The sequence below is a fragment of the Alternaria triticimaculans genome (assembly GCF_023758025.1).
Source record: "Alternaria triticimaculans strain BMP 0046 chromosome Unknown scaffold_5, whole genome shotgun sequence".
In the NCBI taxonomy this organism is placed as follows: domain Eukaryota; kingdom Fungi; phylum Ascomycota; class Dothideomycetes; order Pleosporales; family Pleosporaceae; genus Alternaria; species Alternaria triticimaculans.
This window is the reverse complement of record NW_026055962.1, coordinates 1,604,808-1,628,175: the sequence shown is the minus strand read 5'-3', so window position 1 is coordinate 1,628,175 and position 23,368 is coordinate 1,604,808. Positions and strand designations below refer to the sequence as shown.

Below are 23,368 nucleotides of genomic sequence, written 5' to 3'. Positions count from 1 at the left end.
AGCTCCGAGCGCCGCACCACGCTAGCGTGCTTCGGGTAGGTGCGCATACCGAGCACGTGGAGCTGCAGCCCTGGAGTGGTTCACCAATACCAGGAACCGTTTAGTAAAAGGGGGAATTGAGAGTTGCAGTCAAATTGTACACAGAATCGAAGTAATTTCATTAGGTCTTAGAGGCATGCAGGATGCTCCATCATACCGCTATTCAAAGGTGAACCAGATTGGCGTTATGCCATCTGAGGGGCATATTATAAATAGCCTACGAAGCGAGAACGTTCCTGAGCATGCTGTTGAAACCGTCACTGAGCTTGTATAGCTCCACGATAGGTGGCTTCTTCGGTTCGCCTGCTTTTCTCCGAAGCTTCTCAGCAGCGCGCGCTCGGCTCTTGCGCTCAGCTTCAATTGGATCTGCGATATCTGTATCGTCCATGTCTTCCGAGTCGGTGGAGTCGCTACCGTCATCATCGAGTTCAAGATCCTGGAGGTCCATCTGTATCTCGTTAGTGTATGGCCAATATGTTGTCAGAGAGGAAAACGAACCGCGTTCAGCCCAAAGTCGCTCGACTTGAAGCCGGCGATACCACCCATAAGCGGATCAGGGTCATCACCACCGCTCGCCATCTTTTGCCTTGTCTTATCCGAATGCCACTTCTTCCTCGCCATTTGCCACTTGATCAGACTGTTGATCTCACGAATGGCCTTGTTCTTGTCGATCATATTTGAATCGATTCCACCCTGGAAGAGCGCATTCATATCAAGCTTACCGCAACTTCCAGGGCCGTGACGCAGGAAGTCCAAGATACCCTCTAGCCATCCCATGAGCTGGTCGAAGAGACCGTTGTCATGCTTGTGCACCTCGTGAACGAACTTGTAGAAGTTATCCTCGTGGCGGGCGCACAGATCTATGAAGGCCTGCACGGTTTGATTGGGGTCTGCAGAAATTTCTTGCCGTTGACAAGCTTCGATGGTTTTGATGGTGTCATCGGCGAACATGGCGAAGTCGGTAATACTGTTGTAAACGTTTGCGGATTTGTATACACGGACAAGAGGTTCGTAGAAGATGGTGAACAAATCCCGGAAGAGCTGCAGCGTGGTCGGCTAGAAGTACGTCAGTCATCCATCTCTGAAATCGCCTTTCCGTCAAACTCACTTCTTCGATGATCTGGAGCATCATGAGCTTATCCCTCTGTCTGAGACACAGCTTCAAGTATTGCTTGAGGTGCGCAAAAAGCTCAGCGCCAGATCGCATCTCCTTTTCGACCTGACCGGTCGCGTTAGTAGCTGTGCTGACGGTGCTGCGGGTGCTGGCTCTTCTGCTGAGGCGGCTCGATCTCACATTTTCGACCGCGTTGTTCCATGCAACGTAGGCATTGAAAACCTTCTCCACTTGTTGCGAAGACAATTCTGGTTGAAAGAACTCGGAGCGCAGTATGGTCACCACGACATCGACGTTGTCGCGCGCAGCTTCTTGTCGAATGGCTTCCTTGACACCTTCATCTGCTTGTACGTATGCTTTGATCTTGTCGCAAAGAACATCATCCTTGATCCTCGTGGAACCAAGTGTGTCGATCGTCTTCTGTACAGAGTTGACACCGTCGTTGATAGCCATACCAAATATACGCTGAAGTAATGAACGAGCGCCGAACGGCTGTGCAAGGAACAGATCCAGAACCCCACTCATGACGGCTGCAGGGTTGGCTATCCTAATGACGTTCTTGAGGACACCGTAAGGAACGAGAGAATGTATGCGTTTCGCCTGTGCAAACAGCTCGGGGGAATTGTCCTCGGCTAGGAACAAATGGTAGATGGTAGCAGCCACTTCTATCCGTAACCACTCTGCGAACTTTTGGTACTCTGGCTTCAGGTCTCGGATGGTGTTCTTGACTCTGACCTCTTGGAACAGGTGTGAGAGTCCATTGCTCTCTACAATTTCTCTCCTGAACTTCTCCATGTGGATGTCAAGCTCCGCTGCTCGCTTCCGCGCGACTTCGTAGAACTGCTTTTGTTCCTCGATGCGCTTCTTGTCCATCTCTTCTCGCCTCTGGATGTCTTCCATTTCTTCCTCATTGACCTCAATGGGATCGTGTGTCAGGAATTCAGCCATGGCACTTGACTGGGCGATTCGCTCGTTGTGTAGGAATGATCGGAGGAATGCGCGAAGAGAAACACGTTGTTCTTCCCTATACAGCTTACGAGGAGCTTTGTACGCTGAAAAGTCCGCTGAGGCTCTCGGCGAACGTCTTCCTAGTGATGTCTGTGAGGCGTTCTTCTTATGTCCGCCCCAGAGATAGCTACGCAAACCACCGCCACTGCTCTCAACAGGTTCAGGAGGGGGAGGTCCTTGCGTAGATCCTGACGAGATAGAGCTAATATCGTCGTCATCAGCGCTTGATTGTAGGAGGCCATCTTTCGCATTCTTTCGAGGTAATGGAGCGAGCACTTTGCCGGGAAGTTCGAGACGTATGCGTTTGTGCAATTGAACGAAGTCTGCGTATCGGCGGCCAATGTAGAAGTCCTTGTCTCCGTCGTGCTTTACACGTATGAGGTACTCCTGCAAACGCGTAATTAGTTATTGTCTTCGGCCAAATAGTATGCCTACTTACCGCATGTGTGTGGTAGCGGAGATGTCTCTTCACCGATGTTGTTCTGACGCCTGCGACATTGACGTCCCAACCATTGATAGCGTGTCCGCTCGGCTCATTCATCGTAAGACCCTTTTCATCTGCCTGTCGGTCCACGATCTCCATCTCGGCAAAGCGTATTCTTTCTTCGTAGCCTGACGCGGTGGGAATGCCAGAGACCATCATCAGCTCGACCAGCTTCTCGGCCTTGAGCGCTAGCTTTCTCCTCTTCGTTTCCTCCAGCCGGTCTTCTGAGGATGAGATGTCCTTGCTCGCGAATGACTCTAGGAACTAGAACGGCACCTTTGTCAGTTCCTTCTCTACACAGTATGACCTCATACAACGTACAACTTGTAACTTGTCCTGCCAGAACTCCTTCTCTTTGGCCTTGTCCAAGAAGGGAAAGTTCCGGACATGATTGACGAATATGTAGCGGAGGAGGGGCAGCTCTGAGTCTTCCGGCGCAACTTCGCCGGCATCTGAGCGAAAGGGTGCGCCAAAACGTCGCAGCGCTGTAGGAGAGGAGAGTTCGGCGATTTCGTACTTTGTTTGCTGGGAGATGAGTTCGCGCTTGAGGTCTGCGCCATCTTTAGCTTCGCCACGGGCTATGGATGATATTGTACGGCTTACAGTGCTCTTGTTTGCCTGTCAATATGGAGCCCTCTGGCGGCACCGACATGGTGGAGAACTTGGAGTAGGACGTGTCATTGCGCTGGGGCACCGCCGGCCGCGCGGGCTCGCCAAAGTTCTGTACTGAGGGCTGAGGATTCATCGTGGTGGGCTCTGTGGCACCGTTGAGCTGGATGGCAGGCGGGGTGTCGAGGTTGGCGGGCATAGTTGGATTAATAGCAGCGTTAACGCGCGGGCTAGGGAGCCGCGATCCGAAAGAAGGAAGATAAGGTGAAGGAATAGCGAAAAGCAGACTTTGGGGTCCCTGCAGATGACCGTCGACGCGTGTTGTATGACGCCTGACTAGCACCACGGAGTAGCTGTGGCTGCAACTGAGGCTGGTGCACTGCGGAGATGCGGGCACGGCACCAAGGACAAGAGATACGATGGGTCTGCACCGCCCGTTCTTGCTCGAAGTGGATCAATTCAATGCTTGTCGGCACTGAAGCAGAGTCGGGCGCGTAAAGGATTGTGGCTGAGTGACGCAACCCGATGTCTTAGCTCATCTGACGTATGGAGCGCAGAGGCCCACGAGGCCAAACAAAGGAAGGAACGGCATCCTATGTCTTGGCCATGTTCGCCCGTCGTTTCCCATCTCGTCTGCACAATACGCGTCGCGTATCCTGGGAATGAATACGAGGCGTTCTGGTTGAACTGACAAGAGTACCCCTCCTCGGAACGGTGCCTAAGACTCGGAAGTACCTGAAATCGGACCGCATTCGGCTCGCTTCTGCTCTCGAAGATCGCACTCGCACATCGCCAGGTCATGCATGGCTGACTGACTCCCCTTGGCGCAGCCTGTCATATCTGGTAAGGAAAACTGACATCGAACACGTTCTGGCCACGGGCCAAGATATCTGATTGACTAACTAGTACAACATCACGCCGGGTACTATCGTGTGCGAACATTAAGGTTTTCAGTTGCAATTTGACTAAGGTTGATATCTACTCAATTGTACTCGTACAAGCCCGATGGGTAAATAAATCAAAATGCCAGTCTATGGCGATAATTAGCCCAGGACGCCGGCCTGTTCTGTTCCCAAATTGCTGCCAAGGCCTTTCATGGCATTTCGGCAGAAGAATTCAAGTTACCCACGCTAACGCCAGCCCACTTCACATCTTACATGATAACCACCAATGCACTCGGAGATCCGAGGCTCAGTAGTTGAGCTCGCCACTGCCACCACCGCCAACCGCATCCAAGTCTTCGTAGCTCTTGATTGATCGGCCTTGCACAGACTGTACAGGTCCAGGCCCGCCCTCACCGTATCGCTGAGGGCCTTGACGGCTACCACGAGGTGGAGGGGTCAATCGGCCGCCGTTAACAGCGGGACGAGCACGGCCGTCACGAGGTTGACGATCGTAAGGTCCGGTACGGTTGTTGAAGCGATGGCCGCCTCGTCGCATAGGTCCGGCACGGTCATCGTGGGCAGCATTGGGGTCCCAGTTACCGCCCATAGCAGGATTGAACAAAGCGCCCAAATGCACGCCGTTCTGCATACCGTTGTTCGCCATTGCCATGTTCATATTGGCCAAGTTGAATCCCCGCGGCGTTCCAGTGGCCTGGACATGATTGCCCATCGGGAAGTGGCCATTACTGTTGGCATCACTGCGGGATGGAGCAATATGCGCAGGGTCGACAACATAGCTGTTGACCAGTCGCAGCTGTTTCGCATTAGTAAACGTAACCTTACAAACATCCCTGTGCACACTTACGTCCTTGTGTAATTTCTCAAGCCATTCAGGATGACGCTTTTCAGTATGCTTCCGCCAGAAATGCTGGCCTTTGAACAACTTTGTGCATTCCGGAACCTTGCAACGCCACTTGGATTCATCCTCCTGCTTGACATAACGTGAGAGTTCATCCTCGATAGCTTCGTCGAGAGGCTTGCCGCCGAGCTTGCGGATATCAACATTCTCCGGCTCAAGTAGCTGTAGCAGTTTTTCCTCATACGTCTTCACCCAGTTGAATGCTCGTTGAAGTTGTTGTTGGTTCTTGGTACTCAACCGCATCGGCTTCTTCTCTTGCACGGGACTACCGCCCTCGCCATTCTCTGCATCACCTGAAGACTCTTGCTTCCTGTAAGGAAAGAGGTCTCCAGTAGCCGTAGCTCTCGCGGTAGCCTTGGCCGCAGTTGTAAGACTAGCGCGCGGTCGGCGAAGATGTCCTCCCGCGCACTTGCGAATCAACTCGTGGACCGAGTCGCTCTCAAAGACGCAGAAGAAGCAGAAGTTGTAGACACGTCGGAGATACTCGATGAGTAGATCAAGCTTCTTCTTCTTGGCCAGCAGCTCTTCATCATCCACTTCATCATCGAAAGCACCCTCGTCGTCTTCCATGGTTTCATCTTCACCCTCCTCCAGGTCTTCTGGATCCCGCGCTTTCTTGGTCGGCACCGGGGCATTGGCTGGGGGCTGAAGCCAGCCTTTCGAGCGCAGAGCCTCGACACGTTCTTCGATCTTACTGACACCGTCGACGTTTGAGAACTCTTCTTCGTGTTGCGCCTTGAGGTCGGAGTCGAGCTTCCTCACGAGTCGTTCAGCAAGCTCTAGATCACGTTCGATTCTCTCAGGCGCAGAGAAGAGGTCCCAAAGTGCCTTCTTGCGAGGAGCGGCAGGAGGTTCATGAATGCCGACGTGGCAGGTGAAATTGCCACGCTCTTCATCGATCACGGTCTTGCCGTTGAGAGCTTCGAGAGCCTTGTGAGCGGTAGACTGTGGGCCTTGGGCAGCTTCAGGCTTATCCTCAACAGCCCCTTCTTCGGCATCGTCATCGCGTCCATCACCACGGTCGTCGATGACCATTGGCTGCTCATCGTTTGGATTGAGAATGACCCAACCGATGCGGTGGCACTTCTTAAGTGGGTTAGGGTCGCTCATACTGAGCCACTTGAAGCCGCCAGGGCCTTCTCCCAAGTGCTCCTTGCAGAACTCCTCGACCTTTTCGCGGTTGACGGTGGGCGCAATGGTCTTGATGAGTAGCGTAGGCTGGAACGCAGTCTCATCGCGGATCTCGCCGCCTTTGCAAGGCAACAGATCGCCCACGCCCAGCACTTCGTTGGCAGCCGTTGTTTCGCCCTCTTCCTTTTCCACAATCCCGCCGGCACCATTCGAGTCGTTCTTGTAGATGCCTTCGAGCGTGAACTCGTCGAAGTAACCCTCGTCAATCTGTCTCTCCCACTCCTCGTAGATGCCGTGGCGATATTGACGGAGCTTCTCCTTAAAGGCCAAGTCATAGTCTGGGTCGTAGCGCTCCTTGAACCACTCTTCGTTCTTATGCTTGTCTACAAACGTCTTCGCCATCTGGACTTGTAGCTTCTCCTTGTACTCGTCATACGCGGCCTGAATCTGTTCGCGCTCCTTGCCCCGTTCCTCTCGAGCCTCGCGCTCGCCTTTGAGACCTGGTTTGCGTCCGCCATTCTTTGCGCGCTCCTTCTCCTCCTTCATGAGCTGCTCCACACGCCACCACTCTGCGAAGTAGTTGAACCCGACCTGGTATTCGAGGTGCATGGGGTTCGGGACCGGGTTTGTGGTGAAGGTCGGCGCGAAGTTGTCCTGACCAGGCACGTACCGATCGATGCCTGCCTGCACGGGCGGAGGCGAGGAGCGTCGCCGGTTGCCATCTCGGCGGGGGCCGTCGTAGTCGCGCGCGCGATCAGGTTGGTATCGGTCGATGTTCTGGGGCGAGCGCGATCGTCGCCTGCCTGCTCTACGGTCTCCGGAGCCTTTGTGACGCACGTTAGCTCAGTCTGATGTTTCAGAAGCGATTCAAGATGAGGTTCAGAAATGATGCCGGTCGTGTCCAGGAGTCATACAGCGACGCCAAAGTACGCGCAATCGGTCTGTGCTAACAGCGCTTGGCGAGAGAGGCCCGGAACAAACACGCGGCATAGTTTCGCGTGACGATGAAAAGGAAAGTCCGTCACGTCTCAAAAAGGATATCTGGCTTACCTGGTGAGCGGCGTCTGTACGAATCCGCGGGCGGCCTGGAGTCCTCACGCGTGGCACTGCGAGCCGTCAGCATCGTACTTTGCGCACCGTGTTCTGCACCAACATACGTGTATGAGTCCATCGCTGCGGTATGCACGCGTGATAAGATGGTGAATAGTTATGAATATGTGGCGCGAAATCGAGACAGGCAGTCGTGTTTAGGCGGCTCGGAGAGAGTGTAGTGCAGCGAGCCTGGAGGCAGCGCGCGTAGTCTTCGGTTGCTTTGACGCGCAATCTCGCCGGGAGTATGCGCTGGGTGGGAGTGGATGCTCGACAGGCAATCGGCGCGGGTAGCTGTTTGCCATGATGGCTCGGTCAGAGAGGAACAAGTCAGGGACAAGGTGACGGAGAAGGAATGCGATTAGTAACGAGGAAGAAGAGGCAGGTAAGAAGTGACAAGAAGCCGACACGCCTGGTGCGATTGAGAGCACACGGGCAGCGCCGCAGGAAGATAAGGTCAGAGAGGCAGCTGGAGGGAGGCTGGGCGCAGGGCCACGGGGAGAAAGCTATCCGAGCTATCGAGACAGCTGTACAAGAGGAAGAAGGGGTACGAACAATGGGACAGCTGAAGGACGAGAAGGTGCACTCACGATGTGCTAAAGTGACTCCCGGGCAGAACGATGCCGGTGGAGAGGGCGATGGCAGAGAGAAGGGTGAGGTACGTCGCGGAGGGCTGGAGAGACCCGAACGACGGCTGAGACGGGGCTAGCGTTCCACGCGGAAAGTGGACCCGGCCTTCCACGCGTTGGCCGAGGCTGTGATTGGCGCTCCGAAAATATCACGAGATGCGGAGTGCAGGTACACGACGCTTCTTTCTTTGGCGACTTTTGCTATTGCGCATGTGACATTGATCGACAGTTACACACGAATCTCATCACTAAACGCCATCATGACGAGCTACATCCCCTCCCTCACGCTTCCCAGCTTTGCTTTCGAGAACCCTGCAGTGGCTATCCTGCTACCTGTTCTGTGTGGAACGGCCACAGGATTTGCCATCAGCCGTAAGTCAGTGGTAGATTCGTACCGGAATGGCTTTTTGATTCCAAAACAGCAAGTGTGTCTCAGACAGCATATCGAACGCTGAAGCAACCTCCACTACATCCTCCCGGTTATGTATTCGGACCAGTCTGGACAGCACTCTATGCCACCATGGGCTACACAGCCTATCGTGCGTACACCATTGGAGCGACGTCTGCTAACCCCAATACTGTTGCTCTGGCGAAGGTATGAGAATGCTATGCGCGATTTGCTATCATCCGAGCTAACCAGGTGCAGCACGGAGCCACTCTTTACACTATCCAGCTTGCCTTGAATCTCGTGTGGACTCCTCTCTACTTTGGTCTCGGTCGTCCCATTCCCGCTTCAGTTGACATTCTCGCTCTCGGTGGAACTCTTGCCTACCTTATCAATGTCTGGGGACAAGTGGACCCAGTTTGCGGATGGCTGCTCGCACCCTACCTAGGTTGGGTCAGCTTCGCAACATACCTCTGCGTAAGTACCATCACCATTCGACGTTCGTGAATTGCCAAAGGCTGATGCTGCAAACAGATTGGATCAGGTTACCTGAACAACTGGGACTTCAGGGCCATCTCGAAGAAAGATTAAGATATTCGTCGGTATCGACTAAGTCTCCAGAAAAGGTTATATCTCCACACCACTTGACAGTGTAACATAGATCCTCTTACGGGAGCTAATTATACATATGTACTATCATATTGTCCAATAAATGTATATTACAATTCCTGGAGATACTGGTGCCCTCCTCCCTCCTTGACACTAACGTAACAAACTATTGTCATGATATTTGGCAAAGACGTTTCATCGAGTCCGAGGCCTCTCGGTTTCATTATCATGGTTTAGCCACTGCATATTTACTTTGCAAGTAATACAAAGTCTGCGCGGACTTCGCAAGCTTGCTATAGAGTGAGCCGGTGGAAGTGGTGGAACACACAGAACTGGTCTGTAACGGAGAAAGAGACACAGGAAATATGAGCGAAAGATCTTGAGCATGCGAAACAGACATCTGACAGGAAAGTGGTTGTACAGGATTAAGCACTACACCAAGTCGTGACGTTTTACTCATACGTTCCGGGTTGCGGAGGCCTATAGGTCTGTGCACTTTTCTGATTCATTCTCCATTATCGCCTCATACTACGACTGCCTGATCCGTACCCTCTAGTTCTGGTATTTAGATTTTCAATGTCGCTCAACCCAATTCCCTTCGACGGTTTCGACTACTCAACTTCAATCTTCTAACACGATGTTACGAATCCAGTCAAGGCAACAATCCCTCGAACGAATGGAGCAGGAAAACGATGGCCCTGAAGTTACCGCTGCACTCGCTGCCCTGTAGGTCATATCAGTTCTAGTATGGACTTCAGCTAACAGCTTCTAACAGCACTCTTCAGAATCAAGAGCAATGCGTCCTTCTCCGCCTTCCCCCAGAGCTTCGAAACGCAGTCTATCGGTACGTCTTTCAAGAAGACGACATAGAGATTTGCGCCCCAATTGGCGAGAATACCAGCAATGATGGTCACACACATTATCCTAGACAGAACCTACAGCTACTTGGGACTTGTTGTCAAATCTATACCGAGGCCAGGCTACTTCCTTTCGCCTCGAATACATTCAAGGGTGGTCATTGGGCACTGCGAAGCATTACAAGGCTTCTCAGTTGGGATCAAGCCGATGCCATATCAACTATAGATATTGTGGTCGATGACTATCACTTCAGTTACACCATAGATGTATCGGAACCGGGACACTCATTCGAGAATCTATACGCGCCCGTCCGTTTGGTTTTACATGATACTTTGTTATCGACGTTAGAGAGGCTTGCAAGGCTACCGGAGCTGAAACAGATTCTTCTCTCTCCCTCGCAATACGAGGACAACCCCTGGAATCAGATCTGGAAATTCGGTTGGGCGGAGGATTGCAGACTGTTGGTAGTAGACGCATTGCGACAGCAGAGAACTCGCCGCAAAGAGATAAAAACTCGTTCGCTGGTTGAACAGTAACAATATTGGGTTTGGGTATCGATGTTGTGGCATCGACACAGCTGATAGGCCGAGATAAGGGACTGGGCCGTTTGTACTGTGATTTCATGTCACCTCACCGCCCCTAGCGGTAGTTTCGGACTCACACTCTGGTCATATGTAAATTCCATGGTCTTTCAAACTTGTTCAATCCTACCTTCGATGTTTTTGAGCTTCCATTGCGTGAGGATGAGATGGGACTGTGCAGCAACTCAGTCACTGCAGCTAAGGATGCCGATGACATCGGAATGAGATCGTGTCAACTCATTCCCAAATGAGATGCTACATGTGAAGCCGAGATAGGTGCTTGTTACTGAGCGCTCGCATCTAAGGTCTCTGGGGAGCTGTGTTACAGCCAGTGAGGAGTCGCTTCCGGTGTGTTCCTCCGAGCAAGTGGAGTCCATGTACTCGACTGCAGTACACGAATAATATGGACGATCATGTTAGAACTCGAGAAAAGCTTTTCTAGACCATCGGAAAGCGTTTTTCATTCGTGATCTCTTGTGGTGACCCTGTTGAGAGTGAATTGAACCTTCCAGATCGTGAGCGTGGCAGTAACCAAATACATCTCCATTGGCGTCGACACATCTGAATAACTCACGCATACTCACCGACACGTTTCGTCACGCATGCCCCTTCCGCGGGCACGTCATTTAGCTCTCACTTTTTTGCAATGGCTCGCACCTTCCCTCCACACCGTGCTTCTTGTTTACCGCCCCACTTTCCTCGCACATGCTCAAAGTGATTACGCAGCCTTCTTGATCTTACTATCAGCACTCAACTCCCAGGGCTTTGTATTCGCCATGTACTCGCCCACCGAGGCTATGCCTGTTCCCGAACGTGTACTCTACTACGATCGCAGTGTCCTGCTCATGGAGCGTCTCGCAGCAATGTGAGTACTGGATAACGCATTTGTTGTACTGCTAGCTAACAAATCACAGCTCACAGCGCAATCACCGAAAGTCACCCCTCCTTCGTCTACCGGCAGAACTCCGCAACAAAATCTACAAATACGCTTTCCTCTCCCATCCAGTCCGCCCAACCCGTGAGCACAGAGAGTGGCCACACTGGGCATATCCAAGATCACAATTGAACCTACTGGAGACCTGCCGCCAGATCTACTTCGAGGCCAATCTCTTCCCGTTCGCCCTCAACGTTTTCGTCGGCTACGCAGAGCATGTCATCGAGCTGTTGTTGACGACTTTCACTCCTTCCCAAACCGACATCATATCCGATGTACGGCTATATGTCGACGCCTTCGGGGTGTACAGGGATGGCAAGATTCCAGAGGCCGGACTCAAGGCATGGTTCATTGAGGAACTGGGGGACCTGTGTCAGCTTGTCAGTCTGAAAGACGTAACACTGATCTGGTTTGGTAGTGACATTGAGGTTGTCAAGGAACACTTGAACACGACAGTGTTGGAAGTCTTCAAGGAGGCGGGCCGAGGAGATATCAAGGTTATGGTCCGGTACTTCGATTGAGGTGTCGCGTGTCTGACTGCGTGTCATATTTAGCTTCTACTGTATTACTTGTCGGAAATGAAACTCTTGTCAACCATTAATCCTCATCAGCCCCATAACGGAGGTGATTTGCCCCAAGCTGTACCAGCGAGATCGCGCTTTGAAGGTGTGCGCAGTGCTTGACACTATCGTAGAGCAATTTGGTCGTACGCCTTCTGGGTGTGGCCCAGCTGGACGGTGAAGAACATGATCGTTGAACATTCCGCTGTGACTGCATCACTTGAAGGGACTTCTTCTTTATTGCAGGGAGATGATGTTGAACTAAGAGCACAAATGCTGAAAGACTGTGATTGGGATGAAGTTTTGCATCAGTTCCCTCCAGGGCTGGCTCGTACGGGCGCAAACAGACAGCACGTGATGTGGACCCTGCCAAGAGCTGCAACAGCGTAACCGCTTGTATTATTCTTTGTTGCCCCACGCTCTGCTTTGGCAAAACCTCACCAACAACCGCCCGCCGAACGCCGGAACCTCAAAGTGTCGCTGCAGTGGAAGGGGTGCGCATTACTAACAAGTGAAAGTCATAGATTTCTTGATACTCCAGTGCTAAAATGGCGCCGCTCGGTCCGCCTCCGTACACGGCCGAACAGCTCCAAGCGATAACCTCACAGGAGGAACGTATTCGCGCCCAGGCAGAGCTCACCAGTACGTGAAATCTGAGTCCCGGGGTCAGAAAGATACTTACGATCTACTTCTAGGCTACATTACGCGCGCCAGGAGAGAGAAACAAGAGAGGGAAGAGCGCGAGAGGCTTCAGTCGAACGCTTATACTGGCTATGGTTACCGCACCACCTCCCACGGCTTTCACAACTATACTTCTCCCTCCATTCCTTCCTACAGACCCGTCCACAACCCCGTCTTCAATCCTGTCTACACTCCGGTCGCTAATCCTTCCTACAACCCTCCGTACAACAAGTACAACCAGCGCGGCGGCTATGGTACAGGTAGAGGCCGAGGTGCCGTAGGCAGAGGCAGAGGCTACACACCCTACCACCCCTATGCGCGCCCTCTCAATGCACCTATGTATACTCGCTACACTGTTGATTCCGATGGCACACATGTTGTCCCCGAATCACGCGAGGCCAAAGAGAACGAGGATCCAGCGCAGGTACCGGCGGACAGCACCAGGTCCTCATCCAGAGAACACCAGCCGACTGAACCATCAAGACTTTGTGCCAACTTTACACACACAGGTATTTCGACGAAACGACATTTCGGGTCCTTTCCTCACCCATTGTTCGCCTCTAACCTTTGTCTAGGTCGGTGTTCCATCCCGGGTTGTCCTTTTCGTCATGATCCGGATACACAAACCGTATGCAAGTCTGTCCTCTTCAAGGGTGTTTGCCCCGACAGCACCTGTCAACTGTCTCATACTGCATCGTCGCACAATACGCCTACGTGCCAGCATTTCCAGGCAGGCCGATGCACCAAAGAAGACTGCCGCTTTGCTCATGTTCGTGTCAATCCATCCGCACCGAACTGCGAAGCTTTTGGACGCTTGGGCTACTGCCAGAAAGGAGACACCTGTGCCGAGTTGCATGCATATGAGTGTCCCACTTTCGCCAATACGGGAGAGTGTTCCTACACTGGTAGGCATCACTATCCACATGTTCGTCTTGCCTCTCGCATGAGGAAGACCACTCGTCTGTCTTCTCCAGCCCAGTCCCCGCCTAATTCCCCGGTTCGTTCTCCTTCATCACACACCCCTGCTACTTCGGACGCTCCAGAGGATGATATGGATACTGCCGAGGATGCTCATGAGTGGATGATGCCGAAGACTGGAACTTCTCCGAAGCCACAGCAGTTCACACAGCAGGCGGACTTCGTTGCCTTTGAGAACGACGACGAGTAGCATTGCCCACTCACTGGATTCGTGATATCCGGACATAGTATGTGCCCCTCTGCTCAGCTTCCATTACAGTCCTTCCTAATTTGAGGTTTCCAAAGTTTCCAAGCTGTGGTTTTCCGACCTGGTAGGTAATCTCTGGAACGCATTCAGCTTGTCTTGACTTTTGAAGGTCCAGAGCTATTCATGGCGTTCAGGGTTCTTTCGATGATACCCCCTCTTACGATTTCCTACCTCTCTTGTCTTTTCCTTGTTTCTAACCGAGCGAAATCTCTCGCTCCTGCTACAAGCGTATCATATGACCCGATGCGACGTTGTACGCTTGGCGGATTTTGCACAGAGGCTCACGAAGTCGCTGCTGGCTTGCTGATGGATACAGTCGTCCCCTGAAGGACATGTACGTGAAAGATCACAGAAGAAGAAAAAACGTGTAAAAAAAAATCAAGAACTTAAGATAAATCTCTTCCGTCTGCTGTGTGATGCCATAGACTGCTACACGTAGTCAGTCGCCATCTTCAACAGGCACTAATTAATGCTTCGACGCGGGCATCAGTAGCGTCAGGTACCATAATTCCTAGTGTGAGATGGGCTACTAGGCTTGACACCCTCATAGAAAATGTTCCCTCTTCATTTAGTGTCTTGTATGTGTTCATGATAATGGTCTCACCACATGCGTATGTCTCGTACCGCAGTATAGTTACCAAATTGTGATTGCTGCGGTTCGTGGCGCTGCGTCTGACATATGAGGCGCGCAGTGGAGGCTGAGACGGGCTGCGGCTACTGCTTGGCCCTCGTCCTACAGTCAATCGTGCCTTACAATTCGACAGCCCGCGCCGGCAGGACCATGAGCGCTTTCACCTTTGCGATGAATCTACGGAGATATAGGACCACCCTCAGAATTGAATAATACCCAACGCACGACGCTCGCTTTCCGTTGCGTGAAGTTACCCTTGGATATTGTTAGGTCTCGAGCCGCGTACCCCTTGCCTACGCTGGCAACGCGAAACTCGACGCGACAGCTCCCTTGCGCACCACCATGGCGCTCAAAGACTTGCTGAAGAAGAAGGACAAGATCAGGGATGAGGGCGCGACTCCCACGTCACCCACGGGCCCTACGCTGTCTCCCAACGTCCCAGAGTTCCAATTCTTCCGCACTACGACTTCGACGCAAGAGACCATCGAGCCGCCCAGCTTCCCCGGCGACCCCACGCGCGAGTCTCCTCTACTGTCGCCGACATCGCGCGGCAAGTTTGGCCGATTCAGAAGTCGCAGTAGCGCTTCCTCTCAGGGATCGCAAGCAGCTGGTGGGGAGCAGAAGCATGACAAACTGGCGGAGCGGTTGCACTTTGGACGGAGCAGGTCGAGCAGCTCAATAAACGTGCCGGACAATCTTCCAGAAGTCGGAGGAGACGGCGTCGCACGAACAGAGGAGGAAGAGGCAAAGTGGGAGACGAGGGCTACGGTGCTGGTCACACATTCGCAATACGGATCTAGTCAGCCCAATACACCAAGCCACGAGTCTGCGAATCCAATGTCACATGGACGACCGACGAGCGCAAGGAGTCGTAGTGGGACTGTCGGTGCGCCTGCGGACGAGGTATGCATAATTCTGGGGAAGGGCAAGAATTGGTCTAAGCTTTGCATAGGAGACGATCCAAGAGGCCATCCGTCTGCATGAGAGTAGTAGTGAGTAGTCACACGAGTCGGGCTATCATGATGAAGCTGACAGGATGACCAGATCTTGAGGCCTCAACAGCGCTCTTTGGCAGACTCGCAGAACCAACGGGTGCGAACAATGCTTTAGCGCAGGTTCTCTACGGTCTCGCATTACGGTAGGTTCAGCCTCACTGATCGCAGCCTGATATCACCAGAGCATACCTGAATGTTGCCCTGGATGTTGCCCAAGGCAGTACTGACTAGAACATAGCCATGGCTGGGGATGTGAGCCTGACCAGGAACAAGCTGTCCAATACCTGTCCATGGCAGCGGCGAACAGCGCTGAGGTTGAGAAACTCGCCCTCGGAGCCGGCATGAAGAAAGGCGGTGCAGCCAAAGGGGAGCTCGTGCTGGCCATGTACGAACTCGCCAACTGCTTCCGCAATGGCTGGGGTATCAAGAAAGATCCCGCAGCCGCAAAGCAATACTACGAGACCGCCGCCAATCTAGGTGACACAGATGCGATGAACGAGGTAGCCTGGTGCTATACCGAGGGGTTTGGAACGAAGAAGGATAAGGTAAGCAAGCCGTGTCGTCTCTCCTCAGCCCAACTGTGGCCGTCCTGCAGTGCACGCCTGCGTCACCGGTCAATGTCGACTCGTTTAGAGGTTCATGCGATAGCGACGCGAACGGTCAGCCCGGAGGTCTTGTACAGCCTCGACCTCAGCCATCACGCGCAATATGCACTGAGACACGACTTCCCCTCGTTATCCCGCTTCATTGTTTGGGCAGCATTGATTGTATTCGGATTAAGCGGCAGGTATGCTAACTGCGCCTCGCCAGTTCAAAGCGGCTCAGTTTCTGCGCCTCGCGGAATCCAAAGGGAACAAGACGTTAGGCAACACATGGTAAGCCCCATAGATTCTTTCCTTCATCCCCTTCTGTATCGAGCACGAAGAGCGAGAATATGCCGGACCGAGGACCACCTTGACGCCGCGTGGATGGAGCACATGGTGGTCACCACGAGCAGCCATCACGACCTTCATCCGCGCGATCCCGTTCCAGCCGGTGTTGCATCCTCAATCAATCCTCAACACCAAGCCACCATAGCAACCAGACAGGATCCAACAATCCAACGCACAGCGCTACTGTCCGCATCGGCCGACCGGTTTCAACGCGCATCTGCCAAGCATAATCGATTGGCCCTCGATGCAGCGTTTTGAACAGTCCTGCTCGCTTAGTCGATGCGGACGCTGGACGGCCCTCGCCCTCACCCGCAGCACGACCTGTCACACTTGCTGCCAGTTCCCCGCTACGCACACATGATGGCATTCGCAAAGAAAAACTTGACCAGTAGCACATGTCCCGTTTGGCACAAGCCTCGCTCTCCCGTTCCAATAATGGATAGTGGCATGCCTCCAGACCCGTTGCGCTGGGTGCATAGTACACACAAGCTTGTCTACGGGGATACACGTGGCGCGTCGCTGGTGGCCTCGGTTCCGAAGCGGAAGAGTAAGCGGAACGATGGGGAGGTTTAGCCAATTATGACGGAACCACGAACGTTGTGGTGTGTGTGGAGCACAGTCAGATGGTGCATGTACGGATGGTCTGAGCAAAGCTGGAGATTGAGTTGCATTGATGGCGCGACAATGGTGGTGCTGAAAGAGAAGCGCAATATTGTATGACGGCTATCGCGACAATGACGGCAGCCTCGGGACGACGACCAACGACCCATCAACAACTTCATCACGATCTGGATCTGGGTCTTTAGCCCGCAGTAGTCTCGGCATCCCGTTGCCTTCTTGGTCTGCACCGACTGGATACCGAGGATGTTTTCATTGATTGGTGGGATGAACAACGTGCTGACTTATCTCTCTCTACAGGATCTGGAAGGACAAATACAACCCCAAATAAGGCGCGATCCGCAACCCGCTTACGGACAGGTCCTTCCGTCCCGGTCCGACTCTACTTCAACAAGCCTTATCCTGGAAGTCATGAGGGCACACACCCGGAAGTGGTCGTGTGAGGACAGTGACGGAAGCCTGGTCCCTTTCCCGCGCGGGGAAAAGGAAAAACAAGCTATTGTTTTTGCTTTTCCTTTGCTCGGAAACTCACACCGTATGTCTTGCATAACGTTATTTCCAATAATTCACACTATTGCTGGCCTATCATCGTCGCCGTACTATCTTGAAGTTTTCCTTTACCCCCCCATGACTGTTGCTTAGTTCACACGCTATCGTTTGCTGAGGATGCACGTAGAGTAAGTGGCTTGCTGAAAGGCCGTCATCTGGATCTGGGAAGCGAAGGTCCGGAGGGCTGTACACGGACAATGTCTCTGGTACGCGATAGGCTATGTTTCCGCTTTCAGAACGTGGGGAGCATGTGGTGTGGCACAGCAACGGCGCATGTCGTAGTACAGCAGCCCGTTTCTTGTTAGTTTGTCAGATGAAGCTTGCTGGATGTTGCGTTTTAGGCGATGGTGTGTTTACCCGTATCGGATCGTGTGTGACGGTCAAGACATCGGTCTTTGGCCTTGCCCTTCTGATGTCCTCTTTCGATAGATCGTCCTCCCCAAGTGTCCATGTATCGTATATCGTGTTGACTACTGCAGGGAAACTGACCCTCTTTGCTCAGCCACTCACACCACGCATCTCAGGCTTCCCGCGACCCATCTGATCCCCTCAGTAAGAAGCGGTCCGAATATGAATCATCCATCATCCATGATACCATTCTCTGCTGCATTAGCCTCTCCATTCATCGTGTTTCACCATAGCTGCACGCTTCTGCACAGTCAAGTCAGATCCTTTCGACATGTTACCAATCAAGGTACTTAACATAGGGTGGGGCGTAAGACAACATTCGTCATCCATCGGACGAGGGAAAAAAAGGTGGCTCAGCCCCACTGAGGGCCCGATAACTTGCATATTGCATGATATGCTGGACCCTGTGGTAAATCCGCAGTCCACAGACGTTACTTTCCAGGTCTCACCTTGTGAGCTGAGTGGGGGATGTGCAGTTTTTTGGGGCTACTGTTCCGCGTGAAGGAAGGTAATCGGCTGGGTGGCTTGCGTTGGCGAAGCGTCATACCCACAGTAAAGAGAGTGAATTACTGGACATGGTGAACGGCTGTGCAGTCAAAGGGTACGTGCTTCAGGCCATGCATTATGCACCGCGCGTAGACTTGTGAAGCATGTCAGAAAACCCGCGGATGGCGCGTTTTCCCGGTTGCTATGGAAGGGAGATCCTTTCATGGACGCTTCGCGCGATGCGAGGCACGCGACGGACGGTCAACCGCGTGGGTCCTCGACGGAAAAGCCGTAAGTGGAGAAGGGGTAATTCACACATGAAGCGGTGGAGACATGGACTGGCAGTGAGTGATTGATTCACTGCGACCAAGTGGGCGGGCTGGCGTTGTCAGATGCAAGAGTCTGGAACATGGCAGTCAGTGGCGAGGACGACGGGTTTCACAGACCAGTGGGTGAAGTCGGGTGCACATTCAAGGAAGCGATGTAAGCGCTGGAATGGAAGGGCATCCGATAGCATTACTTGACTCGTTCGCACTTCGCTCCTCGCCAATAGAGTGGGCGACTACTTAGGTACAAAGACATTGTCCCGGTGGTGCCATGCCAACCAATCGAGCCCTGCCCACCAAGGCCCTGTGACAAAGGTCGCAGAAACGGCCGCATCTGTGACGCGACAAGGGAATAATCGTGAAAAAGCTGGTATCTCAAAACATGCGCGGACAACAGGTCCGGAAAGGGGGTATTACGAAAAGTGATAGCGTAAGTAGGTGGCCGTGAGAAGCGTAAAGGTCGTAATAAAACTTATGTTAGTCGTAAGAGGAGGAGGAAGGGGGAAGGAGAAGGGGAAGGCATCGTCTCTTTCAAGCAATAAAACAAAACTTGTAATCATCCTCCTCGCTCAAGTACCAGAAAATAAGAATGCTGCCAATCTGTCTCGCTCTCGTGCCATCATATACAACTCTCGTCGTTTGTCGTCGGATACATGTCCCATGTCCTTCGTTTCAATCTCTCTCCATATCTCGTGGTAACGTTAAGGGAAAATATCCAACGCTCGCTACGCTTTGCAGTAAATACAAAAGATGAAGCCAACCGCGAATGTGTGCTCGCTCTGCTCGCTGAACCAGTCTGATGCCAAAGGGAAAACCAAAGTACAAAGGAAACAATAAACAGAAAACTAAATAGGTGAAGTCGTGAACCAGGTCTCGACGTGGAAGGAAAACAACCGCCATGTTATGCTCAAGCGAAGAAGGGTACCTGATGAGGTGGACCCAAAATTCGACGTTGCCGTCCCATATTGTAGAAGACTGGCAAGCGCCAGAGCTGTGGTAGAAAGGAAAATGGCGATGCCCATCGTAGGCGCTCAAAGGAGAAACGCGCAGAAGAACGAGGTTCCAGCCGGACCATGATGCAACTTGTGACCCTATAGGCACCCCTGTAGAAGGGGTGCTAAGAAGTGAAGCGCTATGCTGATAAACGACAAATGCAACTTAGGGGAGTACAAAGGAGAGGTAGTTTGTTGGTAGTGATCGTGGTGGGGCTATTTAGCCCATGGTCTCGACTTTGGTGCCGTCGGATGTGCTGGGTCGGGACATGGCAGCAGACTCCTCAACGATGCGCTTGAACTCGTGGACAACCTCGGGGGCAATCTTGTCCCAGAGCAAACTGCGAGTGTAGATCTCAGCAGCAGAGTCGCCCTTGCTTTGCTCACGCATAGCGGCGAGGGTCTCGGCAAGGTTGCGACGGTGCGATGGCTGAGAGCCAGGCGAGAGCGGGTCGCTGAGGTCGTCGCTGGTCATGCTATAACGCGAGCGAGTGAAGTCGAGAGACGTCATGCTGTTGTACTGGTCGGGAGTGATGGAGAACAGCTGCTCGTGCTCTTGCTCCTTCGTAGGTCCAGTGAGGTGAGAGTGCAGTTGGTCGAGGTGCGAGCCAGAGATACCAGCAAGCTCAGAGCCAGACATGGTAGTCTTGGGCCAGGCCATGCCGGAAGGCGTAGGCTCGAGACCGGTGACGTGGCTGGCAATGAGACCTTGCTCGCCCATAGCGCTCGACACACCAGCATCCTTGAAGATGCTGTCGAGAACGGTAGCGGAAGCGGCACGGACCTCGTCGGGCATGCGAGGAATGGGAGGAGCGGCACCACCGGACTTGCTTGCGACAAATGCACCGCAGAGCAGGAGCATGAGCAGAAGGCCAGAAGCGACGGGCTTGTCCTCGTCCTTGCGGGACACAAGGGAGAGCTCTTGGTTCTGCTGGGGAGTGGGCTGGTCTTCCGAAGCGAAGTCGTTGACGAAGATGTAGTTGTCCCAGTCACTGTTGCCCATGTTGAGGTTGTCCATCTCAGAAGCGAAGTCAGTGAAGGTGCTGCTGGGTGCGGCAGCCATGCCGGTGCTGCTGGCAGCCTCAAGGCGCTCGGTGAGGACCGAGACCTTCTTGCGAAGCTCGCCGGTCTCGAGAGTGTGGTTACGCACAAGCTCCTCCTTGTCGAACTGCAGCTGGTTGATCATGTGGTGCATCTCCATGGACTCATGGTGCCACTTCTCCTTCTCAGCGACAAGGGAGTCGTACTCGATGCGCATGGAGGCGAAGTCATCTTGCATCTGGCAGATCTTCTCCATCCACTGCTTCTTCTCCTCTTCGAGCTCCTCGGTGTGCTTCTTCTTTCGTTGCCGGGAGTCAAGTCTATGATGATGTTAGCTGATGAATAGGGAGAGGATAGACCAAGAGGTAGATTGGACCAAACGTGGAGCGTGGAACCAAGAACCAAATGGGAGTACGTACGCGGCCTGGCGGTTGCGGAGGAGTCGTTTTTGCTGCTTGAGCTCCTTGAGGTCCTCTTCGTTGGTGCAGCTCTGGATGAGGTTGTCGATGTTGACGAGGGTGCGCTCGGCCGGGATGTCGAAGCGGGCGTTCTTCTTGCGGATGCCGCCGTCACGACGAGGGGAGAAGGAGCGGGGAGGGGTGTTGGGCCTCATGCGCTTGGGTCCGGGCCGTGCGTCCATCTCCTGCTGGTTGAAGGCCATCCAGTCAGAGTGGGTGTGGGGTGACATGGGCTGCTCTGGGGCTGAGGGGAAGACGGCACTGGGTCGGACATTTTGGTGCACGGGGAGTCCGTGGAAGGGCATCTGCTGCTGCTCGACGAAGGGTGCCGCTCCAAAGTCACCGGGGCCGAAGGGGTTCAGCGGCTTGGGGGCTGTGGGCGTCCTGGAACCAGAGTTGTCGGTCACGGGCCATGACTGCTGGCCGTAGGTAGCAGCTTGGTTGGGTGGTAACCGGGCGAAGGGGTTGTTACTTTGCTCGGTGAAGAAGGGGTTGTTGCCGTTGGTGTTGACGACGGAGCTGGTGGCAGTGCGGTCGACAAACTGGCCGGCGGAGAAGTCCTCCCAGATGGAGGTGTCGGGCGAGAAGATGCCCTGGGTGCTGGTGGTGGGCGACATGAGCACGGGCGTGTCCAGGATGGTAGAGTCGAGGGTGGCGTTGTCGTCAAAGGAAAAGGCGGAAGGTTTCCTGTCGAGGTTGTTCAGTGTGGAATTCGGCCTGTGAAAATCCATGTGATGTGCGTTGTTGGAGTATTGATGGTCCATGGCGGGCCTATGTATCAAAGTACCGGTGTGGGCTAGGACTGGCGGTGTGGATTGCTCTTTTCGGTAAAGGTGATCGCAGGATGTCCCCAGCGATTGTACTCAACTTCAACGGTTGCGGGTATTGGGGCAGGAAGACGGGCAGCAGAGGCGATGCGCGTCTGATAGCGAGCGATGGGCAGGTAGCGGCTCAGTGAGGGTCTGGGTGGTGGCAGGTGAAGGTGGGAGAGGGGGCTTAAAGCATGGTGGTAGGCTTCGGGCGGGGTGTGCAGGAAGCGCAAGCCTGCTTGAGCGCGACGACCGGGGTCACGCTTCCGTGGGATGCATCTGGGCACGAAACCGAGCAAGGCCCTGCGATAGGACGCCCCAATAGCGTCGGGTATTGATGCATCATTCCAGCACTCTTCCCAGCAGCGACTGGCTGGGGTTGTCCTGTCACGCCCGCCATGGGCCCATTCACCCTCCGCACCGATTACCCAGTGTTTGCCCTGGGGCCGGCGCTGCACGTCGCTGGACGAGCCGTCTGCGTAAGTGATGCTTTGCCGTTTGTCGCGCGCCCGCTGTCACGCATCTGCCTCTGGCTTTGGCTTCACGGGGACAGGCCTTCTGTCACTGCCGCCGTCTACCAGACATGGCGCTTGGTACGACAGCTGCCACAGCTTCGGCTCAGCTCCCGTGCCGCCCTGCCTGTGCTCTGCGCTGCTGCACCGCTGCTCTGCCTCTATCGATACGCAGCATGACTGGCTAGCCTGCGCGGGCCGGCCCATGTACTGCCATATTCCACCGGACAACCCCATCGCGATTCGCCTATACCCTCCTCGGCCGCCCGCCGTGAAAACTCTGCTCGAAAGAGTCAAGATGCGATGCGCGCTTGTCGAAAAAATACCCTCCCGCAACTGTGGGAATTGCTGTTTCGTCCTGGTAGCGGCGCATCGCGGGCTTACAGCGTAATCGCCATCATGACTACTGTCTGCTGAGCACGACGCGGCCCGCCTAAGCCCCGGCCGCCCTCACGCAACGACACCCCGTCCCTCACCACACTGACCACAGCCACTCGCAGACGGCAGTTGGCCGTCAGCCGACTCTGATCTCATTTCCCTTCCTGCGCAGGGTGAGCCCTCTTGGCCGCCTCGGTGCTCTTCATCATGGTGTCATCTGTCCAAGTTCCGGCGCCCTCTGGCGTCCGCGAGTCATCTCACCGCTCCCTGCCCGCACCACCCTTCCCTGTCTATTTTGGCTTTTCGACTACCGTTCCTGTACTTCCGTGGCCGCTCTCGTTATTATCGTGGGCAGTTGCTTCGTGCAAGGTACCAAGCGGCCGCCGCTCCGTCTGGCTGGACTCTTCTGCGTGCCCATCGAGAGGCAAACACCGCAGCCACAGCCTGCCGTCCTGTGCCACCCTCGAGATCCGACTGTCTCTTTTACCGAGGGT

At 53.8% G+C, this 23,368-nt stretch overlaps 6 protein-coding genes across 6 annotated transcripts; 3 read left to right on the top strand and 3 right to left on the bottom strand.

Moving 5' to 3' along the window:
* Nucleotides 1-256: 256 nt before the first annotated feature.
* Nucleotides 257-3,453, bottom strand: J4E78_004877 (uncharacterized protein; the record flags this gene model as incomplete). The annotated part of the gene is made up of 6 exons (XM_049365504.1): nt 257-487; nt 538-1,095; nt 1,148-2,548; nt 2,601-2,909; nt 2,967-3,196; nt 3,249-3,453. The coding sequence occupies 6 exons, from the start codon at nt 3,451-3,453 to the stop codon at nt 257-259; spliced, it is 2,934 nt and encodes a 977-aa protein (XP_049223305.1).
* Nucleotides 3,454-4,445: 992 nt separating this feature from the next.
* J4E78_004876 (uncharacterized protein) lies at nt 4,446-7,359 on the bottom strand (the record flags this gene model as incomplete). The annotated part of the gene is made up of 3 exons (XM_049365503.1): nt 4,446-4,952; nt 5,004-7,012; nt 7,239-7,359. 3 exons carry the CDS (start codon nt 7,357-7,359, stop codon nt 4,446-4,448), a joined length of 2,637 nt encoding a protein of 878 aa, XP_049223304.1.
* A 474-nt stretch (nt 7,360-7,833) lies between these two features.
* Nucleotides 7,834-8,882, top strand: J4E78_004875 (uncharacterized protein; the record flags this gene model as incomplete). Its single annotated transcript, XM_049365502.1, has 5 exons — nt 7,834-7,935; nt 7,987-8,278; nt 8,329-8,501; nt 8,553-8,768; nt 8,826-8,882. 5 exons carry the CDS (start codon nt 7,834-7,836, stop codon nt 8,880-8,882), a joined length of 840 nt encoding a protein of 279 aa, XP_049223303.1.
* A 2,233-nt stretch (nt 8,883-11,115) lies between these two features.
* On the top strand, nt 11,116-11,794 carry J4E78_004874 (uncharacterized protein; the record flags this gene model as incomplete). The annotated part of the gene is made up of 2 exons (XM_049365501.1): nt 11,116-11,204; nt 11,254-11,794. The coding sequence occupies 2 exons, from the start codon at nt 11,116-11,118 to the stop codon at nt 11,792-11,794; spliced, it is 630 nt and encodes a 209-aa protein (XP_049223302.1).
* A 2,918-nt stretch (nt 11,795-14,712) lies between these two features.
* Nucleotides 14,713-16,244, top strand: J4E78_004873 (uncharacterized protein; the record flags this gene model as incomplete). The annotated part of the gene is made up of 5 exons (XM_049365500.1): nt 14,713-15,273; nt 15,323-15,362; nt 15,415-15,508; nt 15,604-15,910; nt 16,176-16,244. The coding sequence occupies 5 exons, from the start codon at nt 14,713-14,715 to the stop codon at nt 16,242-16,244; spliced, it is 1,071 nt and encodes a 356-aa protein (XP_049223301.1).
* A 3,652-nt stretch (nt 16,245-19,896) lies between these two features.
* J4E78_004872 (uncharacterized protein) lies at nt 19,897-21,939 on the bottom strand (the record flags this gene model as incomplete). The annotated part of the gene is made up of 2 exons (XM_049365499.1): nt 19,897-21,037; nt 21,137-21,939. The coding sequence occupies 2 exons, from the start codon at nt 21,937-21,939 to the stop codon at nt 19,897-19,899; spliced, it is 1,944 nt and encodes a 647-aa protein (XP_049223300.1).
* Between the last annotated feature and the right edge of the window lie 1,429 nt (nt 21,940-23,368).